Source organism: Coturnix japonica, chromosome 5 (assembly GCF_001577835.2).
Source record: "Coturnix japonica isolate 7356 chromosome 5, Coturnix japonica 2.1, whole genome shotgun sequence".
NCBI classification, from domain to species: domain Eukaryota; kingdom Metazoa; phylum Chordata; class Aves; order Galliformes; family Phasianidae; genus Coturnix; species Coturnix japonica.
In genome coordinates, this window is record NC_029520.1 from 40,429,347 (window position 1) to 40,446,849 (window position 17,503).

General features: G+C 37.6%; 2 protein-coding genes across 6 annotated transcripts; one reads left to right on the forward strand and one right to left on the reverse strand.

Moving 5' to 3' along the window:
• Positions 1-92: 92 nt before the first annotated feature.
• NDUFB1 (NADH:ubiquinone oxidoreductase subunit B1) lies at positions 93-2,260 on the reverse strand. 4 transcript variants are annotated; one of them, XM_015865267.2, is made up of 3 exons: positions 2,064-2,260; positions 1,266-1,410; positions 93-433 (listed from the first exon to the last, which is right to left on the reverse strand). In XM_015865267.2, the coding sequence occupies exons 2-3, from the start codon at positions 1,403-1,405 to the stop codon at positions 397-399; spliced, it is 177 nt and encodes a 58-aa protein (XP_015720753.1). In that variant the 5' UTR covers positions 1,406-1,410; positions 2,064-2,260; the 3' UTR covers positions 93-396. The 4 variants fall into 4 exon arrangements, with proteins under 4 accessions (XP_015720753.1, XP_015720754.1, XP_015720756.1 ...); XM_015865268.2 differs by having other exon boundaries at positions 1,266-1,407; positions 2,064-2,212; XM_015865270.2 differs by lacking the exon at positions 2,064-2,260 and adding an exon at positions 1,872-1,890 and having other exon boundaries at positions 1,266-1,407.
• On the forward strand, positions 2,227-16,030 carry CPSF2 (cleavage and polyadenylation specific factor 2). Of its 2 annotated transcripts, none has more exons than XM_015865260.1 (15): positions 2,227-2,331; positions 2,785-2,970; positions 3,873-4,032; positions 4,119-4,224; positions 4,634-4,763; positions 6,057-6,172; positions 6,323-6,510; positions 6,938-7,228; positions 8,278-8,378; positions 8,699-8,899; positions 9,581-9,733; positions 10,249-10,474; positions 12,040-12,339; positions 13,171-13,305; positions 13,411-16,030. In XM_015865260.1, the coding sequence occupies exons 2-15, from the start codon at positions 2,822-2,824 to the stop codon at positions 13,501-13,503; spliced, it is 2,349 nt and encodes a 782-aa protein (XP_015720746.1). In that variant the 5' UTR covers positions 2,227-2,331; positions 2,785-2,821; the 3' UTR covers positions 13,504-16,030. The 2 variants fall into 2 exon arrangements, with proteins under 2 accessions (XP_015720746.1, XP_015720747.1); XM_015865261.1 differs by having other exon boundaries at positions 2,231-2,335.
• The last annotated feature ends 1,473 nt before the right edge of the window (positions 16,031-17,503 follow it).

The following is a 17,503-nucleotide window of genomic DNA, read 5'->3' on the forward strand; positions in this document are numbered from 1 at the left end:
AAAGCGCCATGTGTGAGGTACCGCCTCGGTTAGCTCATAAACCACCTATAAACGCATTAATTCCACACCACACAGACTAAGAAAAAAGGAAATTATTTTTGCATAGTTTTTTTTTTTTTTTCTTTATTACATGACGTCTTTTCTCCCCCAACTCCAGAGCGGAACCTCTGGGGGCAGATATTTCTCAATTCCATGGGCTTCACAGAATCAAAACAGCTTTATAATAGATCACCTTCCATAAAGTAACAATAGGAATTAAAGTAGCAGTGACAAACTGTAGGTGTTCTATTCTGTAGCTTGGTAGGGTCTCAGGAGAAAAAACATAACCATATTGTTTCAATGCATGAGATCAGGTGATGAACAGAGCAGAAAGTTTCCCCCATTCATTAGCAGCCTTTATTTCCAGGTCTTTTCTTCGCCGGGTCTCAGCTCCCTGTGTGGAAAGAAAACAAAGGGTGGAGGCTAAAATTAGGATAAATGGTGTGGGATAATTAACAAGCATTTAAAATGATTCTAGAATCACAGAATCACACAGAATCACAGGATGACCCGGGTTGGAAGGGACCTCAAGGATCATGTAGTTCCAACCCCCCTGCCTGGCAGGGCCACCAAACATACACATTTACTAGATCAGGTTGCCCAGGGCCCCATCCAACCTGGTCTTGAACACCTCCAAGGACGGGGCATCCACAACCTCCCTGGGCAGCCTGTTCCAGGGCCTAACCACTCTCCTAGTGAAGAACTTCCCCCTAACATCCAACCTAAATCTTCCCTCTTTTAACTTAAAACCATTTCCCCATGTCCTGCTATTATCAGCCTTTTCGAAGAGTTTACTCCCCTCCTGGGAGTAAGTTCCCTTCAGGTACTGAAAGGCTGCAATGAGGTCACCCCGCAACCTTCTCTTCTCCAGGCTGAACAAACCCAACTCCCTCAGCCTGTCCTCATAGGGGAGGTGCTTCAGCCCCCGCCCTCCTAAACTTTTACTTTACGACCCAAAGCTTCAAAGGATTGAGTCCTACCATTAATTATAAATAAACCTCTGCTGAGTTAACAGATGGTGTTTCTTACATGAGACCCCAAAGGCAAAAATCTAACTCCTTCCAATCCAAAAATCCATTGCTTTAGTGGGAAGACAAATAGAGGCGAAAGTGGAAAGCGCTTAGGAGATATGGTTGAGTGGTTTGTTGTAAAGAAGTACTTTTAAAAGTCTATCTGGGAAAGCAACCTATAATACATATAATGTTAAAAGGCAGGACCAAGCAGACCTCCTGTACAATAAGCTCTTGTTTCGGAAGGCTGACAGCTTCTCATCGTTCCATCTGTCCAGGTAGCATCCAACCACAAATCCCAAGGGAACCAGGATGTGAACCCAGTGGTCACGCACAGCTTGGGCAAAATTCACCATGGCTGCTAGAAAGAAGAAGTACAACAGTAAGAGTTGGTAATAAATTTGTACATGGAAGCTGGAACATTTAATCACACTTAGTAGAATCCTACCCTGGGATAATAAGTATACAGGCCATTAAACACATCCAATGCAGGCTGAACAGACTCATGTCTCAAAAGCACATGCAAGTCTCTTAGAAACAGCCTTAAACAATGGTCAGGTCTTAGAAATGGGATTTTAACCTAAAATGGGAGAGGAACGCCTCTTTTAAGGCATTAGAGGTGAAATGTATGTTCAAAGCAACCTAGATCAATATACTCATTAAAATAACTCAATTATACAGCAGCTTGTTGCTTTACAAAACGTCAGAAACGCATTCAATAATGCACCATCTCACAGATGTAGGTGTTATTATCACAGACAAAATATAAGCTGAAGTCAACGGGGGAAAAGCGCTTATAAAACCCACCCAGCCTTTCCCAACCTGAGCACAGCCCCACACCGGTGTCCTGCAGGAAGGTCTGGCAGACCGAGGAGCTGGGCTGTCAGAGGGCAGACACAAGCCCCGCCCGAGCCGAGCTCCCAAGGCGCCCCCTGGGCCTACCCTCCCGGTACCGACCCTCGGGAAGGCGGCTGCCAGCGCACCAACAACATGAGACGCCACCCCGTCACCTACCGAGACCCGCGAACACTCCGCACCGCACCAGGCCCCACGCAGCGGCCACCCCAAGGGCAACAGGCGGCGCGAGCAGCTCGGGAGAGCTCACGAGCTGGGGGGAGCAGGGGGAGCCGCCTTCCCCCCCCGGGAATGGTGCCGTCCGTTCGCCTCTCCCCTTCCTCCTCCTTCTCCCCGCCCTACGCAAGATGGCGGCGAGCGGCGCCGGTGCCGGCGGTGATGGGCGCGCGCCGCGGTGCGCGTAGTGAGGCCGAACGGGCGGCTCGAGGCAGGTAGCGGCGGGAGGACATACCGCTGTGGAGCGGCCCCTCCGCGGGAGGCGAGGAGTGAAGGGCCTGAGCGGTGCCCGTCCGTCTTGTGTTCCTCCTCTTGCTCGTTCGTTCTGGGCCGGGGGCGAACGGCTGCTCCTGGCCTCGCTGGAGCCGCCCTGTGGGGCCGGGTTGCCCTCGGCCTGGAGGGCCGCGGTTATCTTGTTATATTGTTAACGTTCGTCTCTAATAAGTTCCGAATCCTTTCTAATCACCAAAGGCCCCCAAGTGTTACCATCTGAAACTTATCGATAGGTATCCAACCGCTGTAGTCAATATCGCGCACCTTAGTTGTGTGCATCCTCAGAAACGTTAGCAGAAATAGCTCTAGCTCTAATTTATTGGATTTTTTTCTAAGTAAATAACCTTATTATTGTTTATTACTCAGTAACACGTTGTCTTCCCCTGCTCAGATCAGTTCTTTAGGAAATCAGACACTTGGACAGAAGGATGACGTCCATCATTAAGCTGACCACACTCTCTGGAGTGCAGGAGGAGTCTGCCCTGTGCTACCTGCTGCAAGTGGATGAGTTTCGGTTTCTGTTGGACTGTGGCTGGGATGAGAACTTTTCTATGGATATTATTGATTCCCTAAAGAAGTAAGTACTTGGTGTGTATGGGAGGCTAACCATGGCTCTAAAATAATTCAGCAAGTTTTAAGTAAAGGAGGCCTTGTTTAGCATTGACTCTCTTGTAGCATTTGAAGTTGTTTAACTCAGGATTATTGTGGACTGGTTTCTGAGATGTTTCAGGTGTCTTACCTGAGAAGCAGTTAAACACAATCCCTGTTTTAATAATAGCTGCCAAGAAGAATGTGTGCTCCAGTCACTTTGTAAGGAACCAAAAAATTTTGAGTCCTTCAGCCCAATTTGTGTTTTCACTTGTTGCGTTTGTTTGAGTCCCTTATGTTATTGAATAACGATAGCTAGTCTTTGCCCCAAGTTCTTAAGTTATACCACAGTTCTCAAGAAAAAGCAACCTGTGTTTTTATCTATATAAATTAATTTTTAAAATGAAGCCAAAGCTCACCCTTATTTTTAACCCAAATGTATTTTTATTTGATTGGCTTTTGCAACCTGTTATTTGAACTTTCGCATTTGAAGAAAAGTTGTGATGCATTTTAGGCATTAGATACATAAGCAGTAATATGTCTGCACTGACAATACCTTTGGATTTTCAGTTAATGAACTTTCTGCTATCCAAATATATGCTAAAGTCTTTCTAATGAAGAGCATAGTACAGAACTTTTGGAAGTTCATGTATCACCCGGTCCTTGAACTTTTTTGTGATCTCAGATATTTAAGTTTTTATTTTATTTGAGATTGTTTGAAAATAACCATAACTTTTGATTCATGTTTAGAACAGTGTTTTAAAAAACATAAAGGACTTTGGTTCTCATGTTTGGTGTTCATACTGCGCAGTTATCTCAAGACACTTGTGGTAGGAAGTGTGTCATACCATATACAATTCATCACCATCTTCTGCTGTCCTTCTTTTGTAGACATGTACACCAAGTTGATGCTGTTCTTCTTTCTCATCCTGACCCTCTACACCTTGGTGCTCTTCCATATGCAGTTGGAAAAATGGGATTGAATTGTGCCATTTATGCAACTATTCCTGTGTATAAAATGGGACAGATGTTCATGTATGATCTCTATCAGGTATTTTTTAGATTCACATCTTCAGCATCTTTGACAAGGAAGAAGGCTCAAGTTTTTGAACATTCTTTGCTTCTTCTTTGTTTTAGTCTCGCCATAATACTGAAGATTTCACACTCTTTACATTGGATGATGTAGATGCAGCATTTGATAAGATACAACAGCTAAAGTTTTCTCAGATTGTCAACTTGAAAGGTAAAGTTCTGTCAGCAGAAGTTTTGATCATCAGTGATTCTGTTCCCTTTCATTGACAGTTTAGGTAACTTTTTAAAAGGAAAACATTCTTCAAATGTTGTGCATTTCACAGGTCTGAATTCAGAAGCATGGTGTCACTCTACATCAGCAAAATGTTTGCCTCAGTAATGCAACAGTCAGTAGGGTTTCCATTTAACGTGGAGAAGGTTATGGCAAGGTTGGTGGGTTTTACTGCATAGATAGGAAGGAGAGAGATGTTACTGGTTTTCCTACCTCATTTGACTTCTTTCCAGATGATAGCTATGGAATTTAGCTACTTACTTACTTATTATTTACAGTAATAGATTTTCATACATGTGGATCTATCTGAAATATTGAGAGATATCTATGAGGCCATTCTTTTTTGTAGGCAAAGGACACGGTCTGTCCATCACCCCATTGCCTGCAGGTCACATGATAGGAGGCACAATTTGGAAGATTGTCAAAGATGGAGAGGAAGAAATTGTTTATGCAGTTGACTTCAACCACAAGAGGGAGATGTAAGTTCATTGTAAATAACTATATTTCTCTGATGCATTAGGTGTGCATAATTTGTGTGATAAATAAGTATGGAAGTAGCAGTGCCTTTCCAGATATAAGATGACCACTAATACTGCTTGCATTCATATCAGTGAATTTGAAATGAGCTTTAGCCTTGGGATTCTTCATTCTGTTGAGATTTATTTTAGATTGAAGCAGGAAACATTCAGAAAGCATTTGTATTGTGCAATTTTGAAAAGCTTCTCTTGTAATTTTAAGGAGGAAAATAACACACAGTTTTGTCATGTAGAAAACAGTTACTGCAAACTCTGTTTTCTGATTCTCAGAATCTCACTTGACTCGGAAGGAAGAGGAACTCTTAAAACAATATGCAGAAACTCAGCCTATCAAGATGGAATTTGCAGTATAACCATACAGTGTAATTGTTTTTAGGGCTGGGATACACAATGTTTACTTTTTGAAAAAAAATCTTGGAGGCTGCAGAGCAAGTGGATGAGTGATTCTTAAAAATTACTGCATGGTTACTGGATAGTTAAGATTTAAGAAAGTTTATGGTTTTGAAATTCCTGGAAAATGGTAAAAAAGAATGTGTGTTTTCTTCTGCCTTAGAAAGCTGACAGAATATTTCTCATGTCCTGTCTTCCTCCTACGAAATGCTTATGTGGGAGAGGAAAAAAGGCAAGAAAATGAGAATTAAGTTATGTATGTTGGTATTTGTTACTATGGTTTTAAATATGCATCTTACCCAATTTAAGCATAAAAACAGAATCGTAGAAGATCCAGAGTTGAAAGGGTCCCACGGGCATCATGGAATCCAAACACTGGCTCCACACTGGATCACCCAGCATTCAAGCCCTATGTCTGAGAGCTTGTCCAAATGTTCCTTGAACCCTGGCAGGCTTGGTGTTGTGACTGCAGCCTTGGGGAGCCTATTCCTGGCTTAACTGAAGTTACGCTAAAGAAACTTTCAGGGAGTAAGAAAAGAGGAAGGAAGAAAAATGAACTCAATTGAAACTGGCTTTGCTAGTAATTGTAAATATTTATTACCAATTGTAAATATTTATACTATTTTAACCTCCTCGGAATTACTTATTTAATCAGACTTTGTCTCTTGGACATCTTATTCTCAGCCTGAACTATTTTCTTTAAGCAGCTCTTTGATTTGCTTATATGTGATACCCTTTTTTTCTACTGTTACGATGTACATGCAATACTCTGTATATTTTTTCTGTCATATTTTTTCCTTGTAAAATATAAACACTGACAGTGAGTTTTGGCTTTTTTTCCCACAGCCATCTGAATGGATGTTCATTGGAAATGTTGAGCAGGCCTTCATTGCTTATTACAGATTCATTTAATGCTACTTATGTGCAACCCAGGAGGAAGCAAAGGGATGAACAGCTGCTAAGTACGTATTCTGTTTGGGGCTTAAGATAGCAGTAGCAGTGTGACTTATTAGTCACTGTAAATTGTTTTCTTGTAAGAAGTTTACTAACATCTAAATTAAGAATCTTTATTCAAATTTAACAAATTTTCAATTGCTTTTTGCTCTTCTTAGCTAATGTTTTGGAGACATTACGAGGTGATGGAAATGTGTTGATAGCTGTGGATACAGCTGGCAGAGTTCTGGAACTTGCTCAACTTCTTGATCAGATCTGGAGAACGAAAGATGCAGGATTAGGAGTTTACTCTCTAGCGCTTTTGAATAACGTCAGCTACAATGTAGTGGAGTTCTCTAAATCACAGGTTTGTTTTCATTTTGCAATGCAATTGTGTGGGGGGGTAACAGGATGTGTATTCAAGAGGTTTTTGGGTTTTTCTTTCTTCTTTTAAACAGTAAAAAGTGGCTGAAAACTCAGTATTTTCCTTATTCTAGAGTGGCTGTTTCTCTCAGGTGAATATTCTTCTTTTTAATCAAGTTACACGAAGTCCAGTCATGGCTGTTGCCATATGTCTTGATATCAGTTTTATCACAAAACTTGCTAAAATAGATTATAGCTATTAAAAACGTGTATTTAAGGTATTCCTTTGTGTTGTTTACCTTGCATTATTTCTACGTATACTAAGAAACTTTGTAATTGCGAATATTTCATTCCTCTGCTTTATGTCAGGTTGTGTGTTATTATATAGCTTGTATTACTGTAGATAAATTTGTCAAAATATTATATTTCAGGTGGAATGGATGAGTGACAAATTGATGAGGTGCTTTGAAGACAAGAGAAACAACCCTTTCCAGTTCCGCCATCTCTCCTTATGTCATAGTCTGTCGGATTTGGCTCGAGTGCCCAGTCCAAAAGTTGTCCTTGCCAGCCAACCTGATTTAGAGTGTGGGTTTTCGAGAGATCTGTTCATTCAGTGGTGCCAGGATTCCAAGAACTCTATAATTTTAACTTACCGTACCACACCTGGAACATTAGCACGATTTCTGATTGATAATCCTTCTGAAAAAGTTATAGATATTGAGGTAAAAATTGCCTGCATATCTTAAAGTTTTTGTGGTGGGCTATCTGGGGGAATATAAGTAAAATTGAATTTAGTTCTTTTTTTACCTGCTGAAAGTGCTTCTAGTGGCAGAAGAAAGTCTGAAATGAGTATGTTGCATATATAAAGTGTTAGAGATAAATTTGTATAAAACAGGTCTTAGTAGGAAGTGCAAAATATTTTTTGTTGATGCAGTTGAATTAGCATCTAATGAGGTGAGCATTATGTTGCTTTTAAATATTTATCTTCAGACAGTGTTTTTTATGTCCTCATGTTAGAAAAATCTCTGCTTACAGTTTAGGTGCAGATCCAGCTATGGATGGATTATTCTTTCTGGAATCTACTTTGGTTTTAGATTAGGGGAGAATCAAGTCAAATGAATACAGAGTATTCTACCAAAGTAAGATAAGTGAAATTTATCAATTAAAAGAATACAATTTTTTGTTAGTTATGCTGTCAGATTATATTCAAATAGTTTACTTGTGCTACTTCACTCCAGTAAATAGTGGTAATTTCTTGGGAGTCCTTTGTGATTCCAGTTATCAGTTCAGTCCTGATGACGCAACTTGCTTTCAGTTTTAGGTTGGATTGGCTCAGTGTTACTAGAATTGAACATTATCAGATGTGACCTGTAGTCTAATCTGTCCTGCAAATTAGCAAGAAACAAGGCCTGATGTTGCTTTGCCTGCTAATGTGTGTTTTTGCCTGGTTCTTCTGTTCACATTAGTGACACAAAGGTCAAAAAATAGTTTCTTGCCTTGGTATTTGCATTTATTTATTGAAGGGAGATGTTTTCTTGATTTTAATACTTTACATAAGAACATGAAATTAATTCTAGTCTGTACCAATTGATAATGCTGTCATGATGTTGGCATATGAAGGTGCCACGTGTTTATGTAAGTTGTTACAGAAAGGACAAGATGGTATTTGTCCATGGTACTTAAATATAAATATTATCTTACCAGCAGTGTGTAGGAGATGTATTAAAACAAGTCAGACACTCACAGAAATTCTTATTTATTTATTTGTAAGTTGAGAAGACGTGTCAAGTTGGAAGGAAAAGAACTTGAAGAATACCTAGAAAAGGAGAAACTAAAGAAAGAGGCAGCTAAGAAGTTAGAGCAGTCTAAAGAGTAAGTATATTAGCTGTTGTGTTCTGCTGTTGTCAGAATTGAAATGCATGTTCAGCCTGATGTTTCAGCTGCTTACAAGGATAAGTGAAAGTAATAGTTTTGGTAGGTTTGTCTGACTGCATCGAGGAGTCGGAATGGTTGTCTTTAATCTGTTGTTACTATAAACTCGTTTTGTCTGAACTTTGTGAACAGTTTCTTGGCTACGTCAACTGTCCTTTCCCTTAGTCTTAACTTGTTCTGTCCAGTCAGTGTGTTTTTGTAATATTAAATGTGAAGAAAAAAGAAAAGAAAATGTTATTGTTCTTGGAATACCGTTTCAGGGCAGATATCGATTCCAGTGATGAGAGTGATGCGGAAGAAGATATTGATCAGCCAACTGTGCATAAGACCAAACATGATTTGATGATGAAAGGTGAAGGTAGCCGGAAAGGAAGCTTCTTCAAACAGGCCAAGAAATCTTATCCAATGTTTCCAGCCCCTGAAGAAAGAATTAAATGGGATGAATATGGCGAGATTATCAAGTATGTGGGGAGAGCAGTGGTGATGCTTAGCAATGTGTAATAACCATGAAATAGTTCAAGAATAGAATAGAAATAGTATTGTCTCTCTTTTGCTATGCTGTTGATTGCTCTTCCAAACACTCTTAAGTGGCTTCTGAAAGATGATTCCAGCTGAGTTTCACAGGAAGCTGATGATGGGATTGAAGCTGCAAAGTATTCATCTCAGGTCTGATTTCACATTTATTAGGAAGCGATTCCAGTCCAGGTTTTTGTTTTGATGTTTGCTTCATTTTTTTCTTTTTATGAGAGAAAAGATTAAGAACTTCTTTTAAATTTGGCATTTTTCTGCTTTATATTCCACATAATTTTGAAAAATTTATAGAGCTTCATTAAGGAGCATCATTCAACCTAGAAAAACCTGGCAATATTTGTCCTATTTTTATGACACATACATGGTAGGAAACCCTTAACTTAGTAGTATTCGGCAAGATATCAAAGTTCTTTTTTTAAGATACGGAGGTAACATTTTCCAAATGAGCTCTGTTCATATGGGAAGTTATTTAAGGAAAAAGTGATTAAATTGTTAACATTAAATTTTTTAAAATAACTCAGTGATCATGTCAGCACTGCTTGTTTCTGTACTGTGCAGTGCTTTGGATTTACTATAAGACTATTAAAAGCAAAATGCTTTTCCTCCTTTAGACCTGAAGACTTTCTAGTTCCAGAACTTCAGGCAACAGAAGAAGAAAAAAGCAAATTAGAATCTGGTTTGACAAATGGAGAGGAGCCAATGGACCAGGATTTATCAGATGTTCCTACCAAATGTATTTCAGCAACAGAATCCATGGAAATTAAGTGAGTGGCTTCGTTCTTGTTTTCAGTAATTTCATAGCTAAGAGAAGGAAGGAAGGAAAGTATATATATGTATATTTTTTTAAAACGTTCTGAGACTAGATAGTGGGTTGCCATATTTTTCTCTCTACACAAGTGTGTTCTGCAGAAGCATTAATAAGGAATCTATGCGATTCTAGTATTGGGCTGTTAATAATGCACATATTTCACATTCTGTTTTGTTCTGTTTGTTACCTGTGTCATATAAAAGAGATTGTGGGTGAATTCCAGTACTGCACGTCTCTTGAATCCTTCCTCCAAAGTCTCAGCTGTTTGAGGATTATTTGGATACGTGTGTACATGTTGGTATTGTACAAATCTGTATTTTACTAATCTATAATGTACCTTTTGCTGACATTTTATTCTGATATAGAGTAATTTTTTGCAATGTTTTCCATTTTTAAATTAAATCTCAAAAATACTTAATCTTTAAAATATGTGGTTTTGCTTATTTGCGTTTTTGTTTGTGTTTTTTGTAGAGCCAGGGTTACATATATCGACTATGAAGGGCGCTCAGATGGGGACTCAATTAAAAAAATCATTAACCAAATGAAACCAAGACAACTAATCATTGTCCATGGACCACCTGAAGCCAGCCAGGACCTTGCAGAATGTTGCAGAGCTTTTGGTGGAAAAGATATTAAAGTGTACATGCCAAAACTACATGAAACTGTAGATGCAACCAGTGAAACTCATATCTACCAGGTAAGCTGCTGGAATTTGTTACTTGTATGTAAAAGTACTGAGAACTGTAGAAGAGCTGAAGTGGCAGACTTTCTTACTTAATCCTCAGTTTTTTGGTAGAGGTGATGCAAAACTTTTCATGTGTATGTTTGATTTTGACATTAAGAGCGGTTTCTTTTATGTGTAAGTATTCTCCTATGCTCAAGTGAGTATTTCTCATAAGAAGTGTTTAAATCAAAACTTGATTGTGAGGTAAGCGTTCTTTAATTTGTATTGCAGAAGGCCATGCTTTTACCTATGGGAGCATCAGTTTGTTTGACTCAAGTCTTAATAGCTTTATTGTGTTTATATTTGAAGTACACCCATATATGACTTGAAATTCAAGATTCTTTTTGGAATATCAAGAGGAATCTTAGGAAAAAAAAATCATATATTGGACTCTTTGTACCCAAATAGTTTAGAGGAAAGCGTTTTGCATGCAGTTTAGACATCAGTCCTTTATTCCTTTTATCCTTTTAAAATTAATCTAAAAGCATCATTGGAATTGTTGAAAGAGGTATTTTTGATGCTTTCCAAAGAACAATCACAGAATCACAGAATTGGAAGTAAAAAGTTCCAGTTACTCAAAATTTCCTTGTACTGACAGTAAGACAGCAGAATTTTGTGTTGGCTTTTTTTTTTAAAGGGTCGTGACTGTGTAAGAAATGACAGATTTCTGATTTTTCACAAAGTATTTATCTGAATAAAACTATAATAGCTCTGTATTTCATTTCAATTTTGTGGTTATTCGTAAAGGTGAAATCAATATTTCTAGATTTGTGGATTTTTAATATAGTTTGTTTTGTTTTTTTTCTTGGTGAAACAACTGAACAGATGGAGTGCTCTGGAGACACTGAATTAGAAGATAATAGATGAGAGATGGATATCAAAATCCTGATGTCTTTTGGTTGGATTGTGCTGTAGATAGTTAATTGCAATTTCATTTGTACAGTTGCAGCCTTGATTCCTCTATTGTGATAGTGCATCATCTCATTTGCATAGAAGTCTTTCAGGGTAGGGCTTACTTAATTAGTTCATGTCTTGGAATGTGCCGAAGAAATCAAAGTCATATTTTGATAACATAAAGTCTGAAATTGTCAACATCTTCTTTTGCTATAAAATACATTTTTTAAGAAGGTTGAAATTTGGAGCAGTTGTTTAGTAATCTGAATATATTTTTAGACATTTCCCTTAAATCTGTTAAGGCCAACTGAAGAACCCCTTGGCCACAAAAAAATAAGTTGTTTTAAATGGCAATGATTGTTTCTCCTGTGAGTCTGACTTATTTTGCAGTAACATTGGTTCTTTTTTTTAATCAAGATAGAAAAAGATATAGTTCTCTTCTACTGTTGAAGTTGACTTCTGAAATGAGATAATACAAATTGTATTTCTTAAATGTAGGATTTCTTCCTTCTTCAAAAGACTATGAGCCAAACCTATACAGAGAGAGATTGGAAGAAAAACTGCTTTTAAAAGCATGAAGTAAGAATCTGTTTGGTTTTTTTTTCCCATGAAACCAATACTGCTTTTATTTTTGTGCACCCCAGGTCAGGTTAAAAGATTCTCTTGTCAGCTCACTTCAGTTCTGTAAAGCCAAGGATGCTGAGTTGGCATGGATAGATGGTGTCCTGGACATGCGGGTTTCAAAAGTGGATACGGGAGTTATTTTGGAAGAGGGAGAGCTGAGGGAAGATGAAGAGTTAGAGATGCAGGTGGATGTGCCCTCTTCAGACTCTAGTGTCATTGCTCAACAAAAGGCCATGAAAAGTCTCTTTGGTGACGATGATAAGGAGATGTGTGAGGAGAGTGAAATCATTCCTACTTTGGAACCACTGCCACCTCATGAGGTACAGAAACTTTCCTGGTTTAGACTAATTCTGTTTGTTTTTTTTTCCTGAGTTCCGTATTCTAATACTGTTACTGTTGTTTCAGATTTTAAGCTTTTCAGCAAGCACTATTGCATCCAGTAATGGTGCCTAGAGTACAGTTACCTATTGGAGTACAGTTATCTATTGGTCAATATTAGATTGCTGTGTTCCATATTTGTAATTAATACCTGTGGTTTTTTAAATCAGTTGATATTTAGTTTTTCTTGGGTTCCATTATGTTTTGTCGATGCCATGGGAAGTATATAATGTACCTAAGTAGACATATGTCTGAAATTCTTACATCTCTGCCTCTGAGTGATCTGAAAGCTCATTAATTTTTTCATAATATTACTCTTAAATGAAAATTCTTGCACGTGTGAATAGAGAATTTCATTTGTTCAGTTAATGAAGTACTTCCTACTCCTAGAATTACTTAAGGTACTATTGAAGAGTCTTGAATGTAGTCTGTTCTAGGAGCTAGATAAACATGAGACAACTCCTAAGTCTCTTCAGATTCATGACAACTAGTATGGAAGCATGTACTGATCAGCAGTGCAGCTTACTGCAGCTCTGTCCCTGGCATAACTTGGCTCAAAAGAGTCTTCAATATGTGAGCTCAGAAAGAAGTCTCTTGCTTGACAGATGACTTCTGAGGCTTCCCATCCTGGAATTGTCTTGCCAGTTTTCTCCTTTGTAGTCCTTTAGCCTATCCATAGGCCCCGCTGCTGCCAACACAATAAGGAGATGATCTTTGGAAAAATGAAAGGCAATAAGTAGCAGAAGTTTTAAAACTGTTTTCATTGTTTAAAGGTTCCTGGACATCAGTCTGTGTTTATGAATGAGCCAAGACTGTCTGACTTCAAGCAAGTTCTCTTGCGAGAAGGAATTCAAGCCGAGTTCGTAGGAGGAGTGCTTGTGTGCAACAATATGGTGGCTGTTCGCAGGGTAGGTGATCTGTGTCTTAAAACTCTTTGCTAAATAACATTCTAAATGAAAATTAAGCTTCTTGTTTGTTTAAAGGTATTGAATTGAAATGTCTTTTTGTTTCAGACTGAAACGGGGCGCATTGGATTGGAAGGCTGTCTCTGTCAGGACTTCTATAGGATAAGAGAACTTTTATACAAGCAATATGCTATTGTCTAAAGGAAGCTCTTAAAGGTGTTTTGCTTGAACTTCTGAACGTGTGGAGGATTTCTCTCTGGACTTTTTGTAATTTTCTAATTTATACAAGGAAAAAGTAATTCATAAAGATCAGTTAAGTACCCTGGATGTGTAAATAATGGCCATTGTTGCTCTTCATAAATTTGTTGGTATGTTCCATGTTCTTGACTTTCAAACTATTATGACTCATCTCCCACATAACGTGTTAGAAATGAGTTTATGACCACAAACTGTTTCTCAGGAAGGCTTCACATTGATAGAATGTGTTTTGATTTGTTAGATTCCCTGCCAAAGACTACAAAACAGATATAAGTCATTCTTCTGTTCTCAGATAAGTTTATCTAGGGAGTTGTGGTTTCTTTTTTTTCTCTCTTTTTTTTTTTTTTGTTAGTTTTATGTTATTTCAACAAGTTTGATTGATAGAAGATTGTCTTGAGTTGTCTTGGTTTTTTGTTTGTTTGTTTTTGGTTTTTTTTTACATTTTAAATGGGGTCTAGTTAAAATATATTTTTAAAAGCCCACTTAAAGCTGTCTACCGGTATGTTCCACCAGTGTTAATCTGGCTGCATCTTAATTTTGTTGCTTGTCTCCTCTTAATGACTTGTTCCAGTACAGCATTTCATATTCTGTATGAAGTATTAATCTGCAGGATCAAAATATTACTTTGAAAAGGTAAGTTAAGAAGACTGGAGAAGATCCTCAAGCAGCTAAAAATCTAGCAATTATGTCCATCAGAGTAACTTTGGTACAAACTTAATGAATTTGTACCTTCTAGCTTTTGCAAAGTTGTGCCAACTATCAATTATTTTAAATTCTGATTTTTGATACCGTGGAAAACTAAAGCCTTTATGTACGCACTGCTGTTTGTTCAGAGTGCCATGAATCAAGTTCATCATCTTCTAACTTGAAATCTAAGTTCATGTGATACATCTAATGCTTTTGTGCCACATTGCATTTTAGTTGCATGTTTTGACAGTGGGATTTATTCTAGCTGATGATGCTAGAAATGGAACTTACTTTTTAGGTGAAGATGAGCAGTTCTGTCTGATTTAGTTTCTCAGAAATTAATTTACGCATACAAATAGCCTCTTGAGAGTTTCTTTAATCCCATTTCCCCCAGTCCACGTATACACCACCAGTTTTAGTAGTGAAAGGTCACCTGCTTGTTCTTACATACAACAGCAATGTAATATGTGCTTTCTGTCTAATGCTTAAATAAAATATTTTGGCAAAGTGGCAAAAAAAAAAATCAGCCCTGTGGGCTATCAGTGGAAAGATAATTTGCCTTCTAATTCGTTCTTTGGGCTAATAGTTTCTTATCTGATCTACAGAATATTTATTCTGTTTAAAATAGGAACTTGAAATTCAAGTCTGCATTTTAAACAGGAAAAAAGCAAACTACAGAATACCCAAACTGCTAGAACTAGATAAAATGTAAAACACTTGAAAATGTTAAGTGAGAATGTACTTCGTTACATGGAACTTCCTGTCTAGAACTGATTAAAAGCTCAACACTTCTTTGGCAACAGTATAGAAAAATGTTTTCAGTTATATTGACAGCCAGAACTACTTAGAGATGCTTTGGTTTTTTAGCTGTTTTGTAGCAATGCTATGTAAATCTACATGATTTGGGATGCTTGCTGGTTAATACTATTGTATTACTATTGTTGATACTAATACTTTTATAAAGTGCATTACTTTGTACATAATAACACTGGCCTTAGAACTTTTAACCTTGGGTCTTGGGTGGGCAGAGGTCCCTGAAGACTGATGGGAATACCATAATAAGTAATTTTTTTTAATTACAAACTTAGGAAATGGGAATCAAACTAAAAATAATGCTGTTCCTGAGGAAGAGATAAAGAAAAGACAGCATGATCACAAATCTATTTTAACTGGATGAGTGCACAGTCATATCAGATAAAGAAAGTTATCCAGGGAACAGAATTGTAGATCTTAGGTATCTAAAAACTATAAGTAACTGATGGCATTTAAAGCTGGATTCATTTTGTAGATGCAGCTCACTGTTGTGTATGCCTCATTACCTGTAAATACAGGAGAGTTAGTTATGTCAATGTGAGAAGTGTAAGTCTGAAAGAATGAGTACATTTATTCTCTCTTCTTTTATAATACAAGTTTACTTAAAAAATCGCCTCCCAAGAAGTTTGCTGGCAGGGTACATTTCTCACTGAATGTTTTGTCTAGTCTAACATTTCACCCTCCCTGCATTTTAAACAGTGTACATTATGAACTCTTGTTATACATCACGCTGCTCTACCAGCGTTAATGTAAGCACGAAAGAGTGTGTTGTTTTGGATCTATCTAAATTACTGATAACATTTTACTGATTTAATTAATTCCTTGTCCTAAAGGATGTGTGGATGTGTTTCTGGCAGAGAAATCCTGCTGAAGAGTGGTTGCACTTCAGTGGTAGGTGAGCCAATCAGTATTTCCAGCTCTATAAGGCTCACTGTGGAAAAGAAATATAAAAGCGATATTTAAATATTAATGACTTGACAAATGTGTTTTCTTATGCGTAGTGAGATTGCGAGAGTTTGATAAATATGGGTGGTATCAAGATATGGGAGAACTATATTATTTCACAAAGTGCACTGCAAATTATATTCTCCTTGATAGGTTATAAAATTATCACTGCGATACACAATAAAATAAATGACAGCATTTCTGAGTAGAACTTGCAATAAGCCATGTATCTGTTTTCCCTGAATGAAAGATCACTAGAAGCTCAAAATGTTATGAAGAAGCAAGTTCGGCATATGAGCTTTAGCAGTAATAACCTGCCTGTTGTTGCATAATCCTCTTAGATGGTGCAAGCTGGATCTGTGGTTCAGCAGCTGAATGATAATGAGCTAAGCATCTGCCAAGAAGTATAGTCTGCAACTGCAATCTGGTGTTCATAAATTTTAGTAATGAGCAAATAATTGATTTTGGTAGTATAAAATTTTCTTACGTGGTTCTCATTTTCAGCACAGGTTTTCTGAAGTGCTGCAAACTTCTCTAAGAAGTGTTTCTGACGGACAGTTCTGAAGCAATTTGGAAAGCTGGTTGCTTAAAAATCAAACACTTTCTGTCCAACCCTGTTTATTAAAACTCGCTTGTCAAATAATACTGTCATAACATTTGTAGCAAAATAACTGCATCCTATGTCCAACGTAGAAAGAACTTTTTAAAAATACAATCAAAGTTTTTTGGGTTTTTTTCCTCTATGGCCAATGAGTACAGGGATCGTTTATATGTTAACTAGAAATAGACCAAGACTGAGCTTCAAAACACAGATATTAAGTGATGGCACTTGAAGCCACTAACTTCAGAAACCAATTGCTCCATCAGTGCCTTCTTAGAGTTAACTCGGTTGCCTTTTCTGCAGGGAGCCTGGTTTAGCCCTAAACTGTAAAACTGTGACACAGGACAGTGGTTTTCTTGTCTGCTTTACAGCTGTGTAAATCCAAACAAGAGCCCTAGAGTGAGCCAGCTTAAATCACTGGGAAATGAGTTCCTGCTAATAAAAAATGATTAATGGCTTAAAAGTTGAAAGCCAATTGCTTATAAAGGTTTGTTTAAAGTTGTACTTTTATATAATGATATTGCTGTTAATCTAATCTGGAGAAATTACTGCTTCCTCTCCTGATCTTTCTAGTTTAGTCAAAAGACCAATTGGCTTCAGAAGTTTCAAGCCAAGTATCAGAGATAGTACCTCAAAATATAATTTTATAGTCATTGCTTCCAATTTGACCTTTTTCTTTCTTTTAAATCCGTCTGGATAAGCTGTAAAGTGGTCTTGTCTCAGCTGTGATTTACCCCACAGTGTTTCTCAGAAATAATTGTGAAGAAGGCTGTGTAATCTCTTGTTATCAGTAGTAGTACTCAAATAGTGCAAATCACTGTATGAAGGATTTTGAAAGATTTTTAAAGAAGTGGAATGCAGAAGGACATCACGGGATTCAAATATCATCCATTTCAT

What these genes read in the sequence shown, in the direction of transcription:
- NDUFB1 (XM_015865267.2), bottom strand. Translation starts at nt 1,405, where the DNA reads ATGGTGAATTTTGCCCAAGCTGTGCGTGACCACTGGGTTCACATCCTG. An exon ending in AAGAGCTTATTGTACAGGAG is followed by an intron (nt 434 to 1,265) that starts GTCTGCTTGGTC and finishes CTTTCCACACAG; the next exon opens with GGAGCTGAGACCCGGCGAAG.
- CPSF2 (XM_015865260.1), top strand. Translation starts at nt 2,822, where the DNA reads ATGACGTCCATCATTAAGCTGACCACACTCTCTGGAGTGCAGGAGGAG. An exon ending in TGGAGTTCTCTAAATCACAG is followed by an intron (nt 6,511 to 6,937) that starts GTTTGTTTTCAT and finishes ATTATATTTCAG; the next exon opens with GTGGAATGGATGAGTGACAA. An exon ending in AAAAAGTTATAGATATTGAG is followed by an intron (nt 7,229 to 8,277) that starts GTAAAAATTGCC and finishes TTTATTTGTAAG; the next exon opens with TTGAGAAGACGTGTCAAGTT.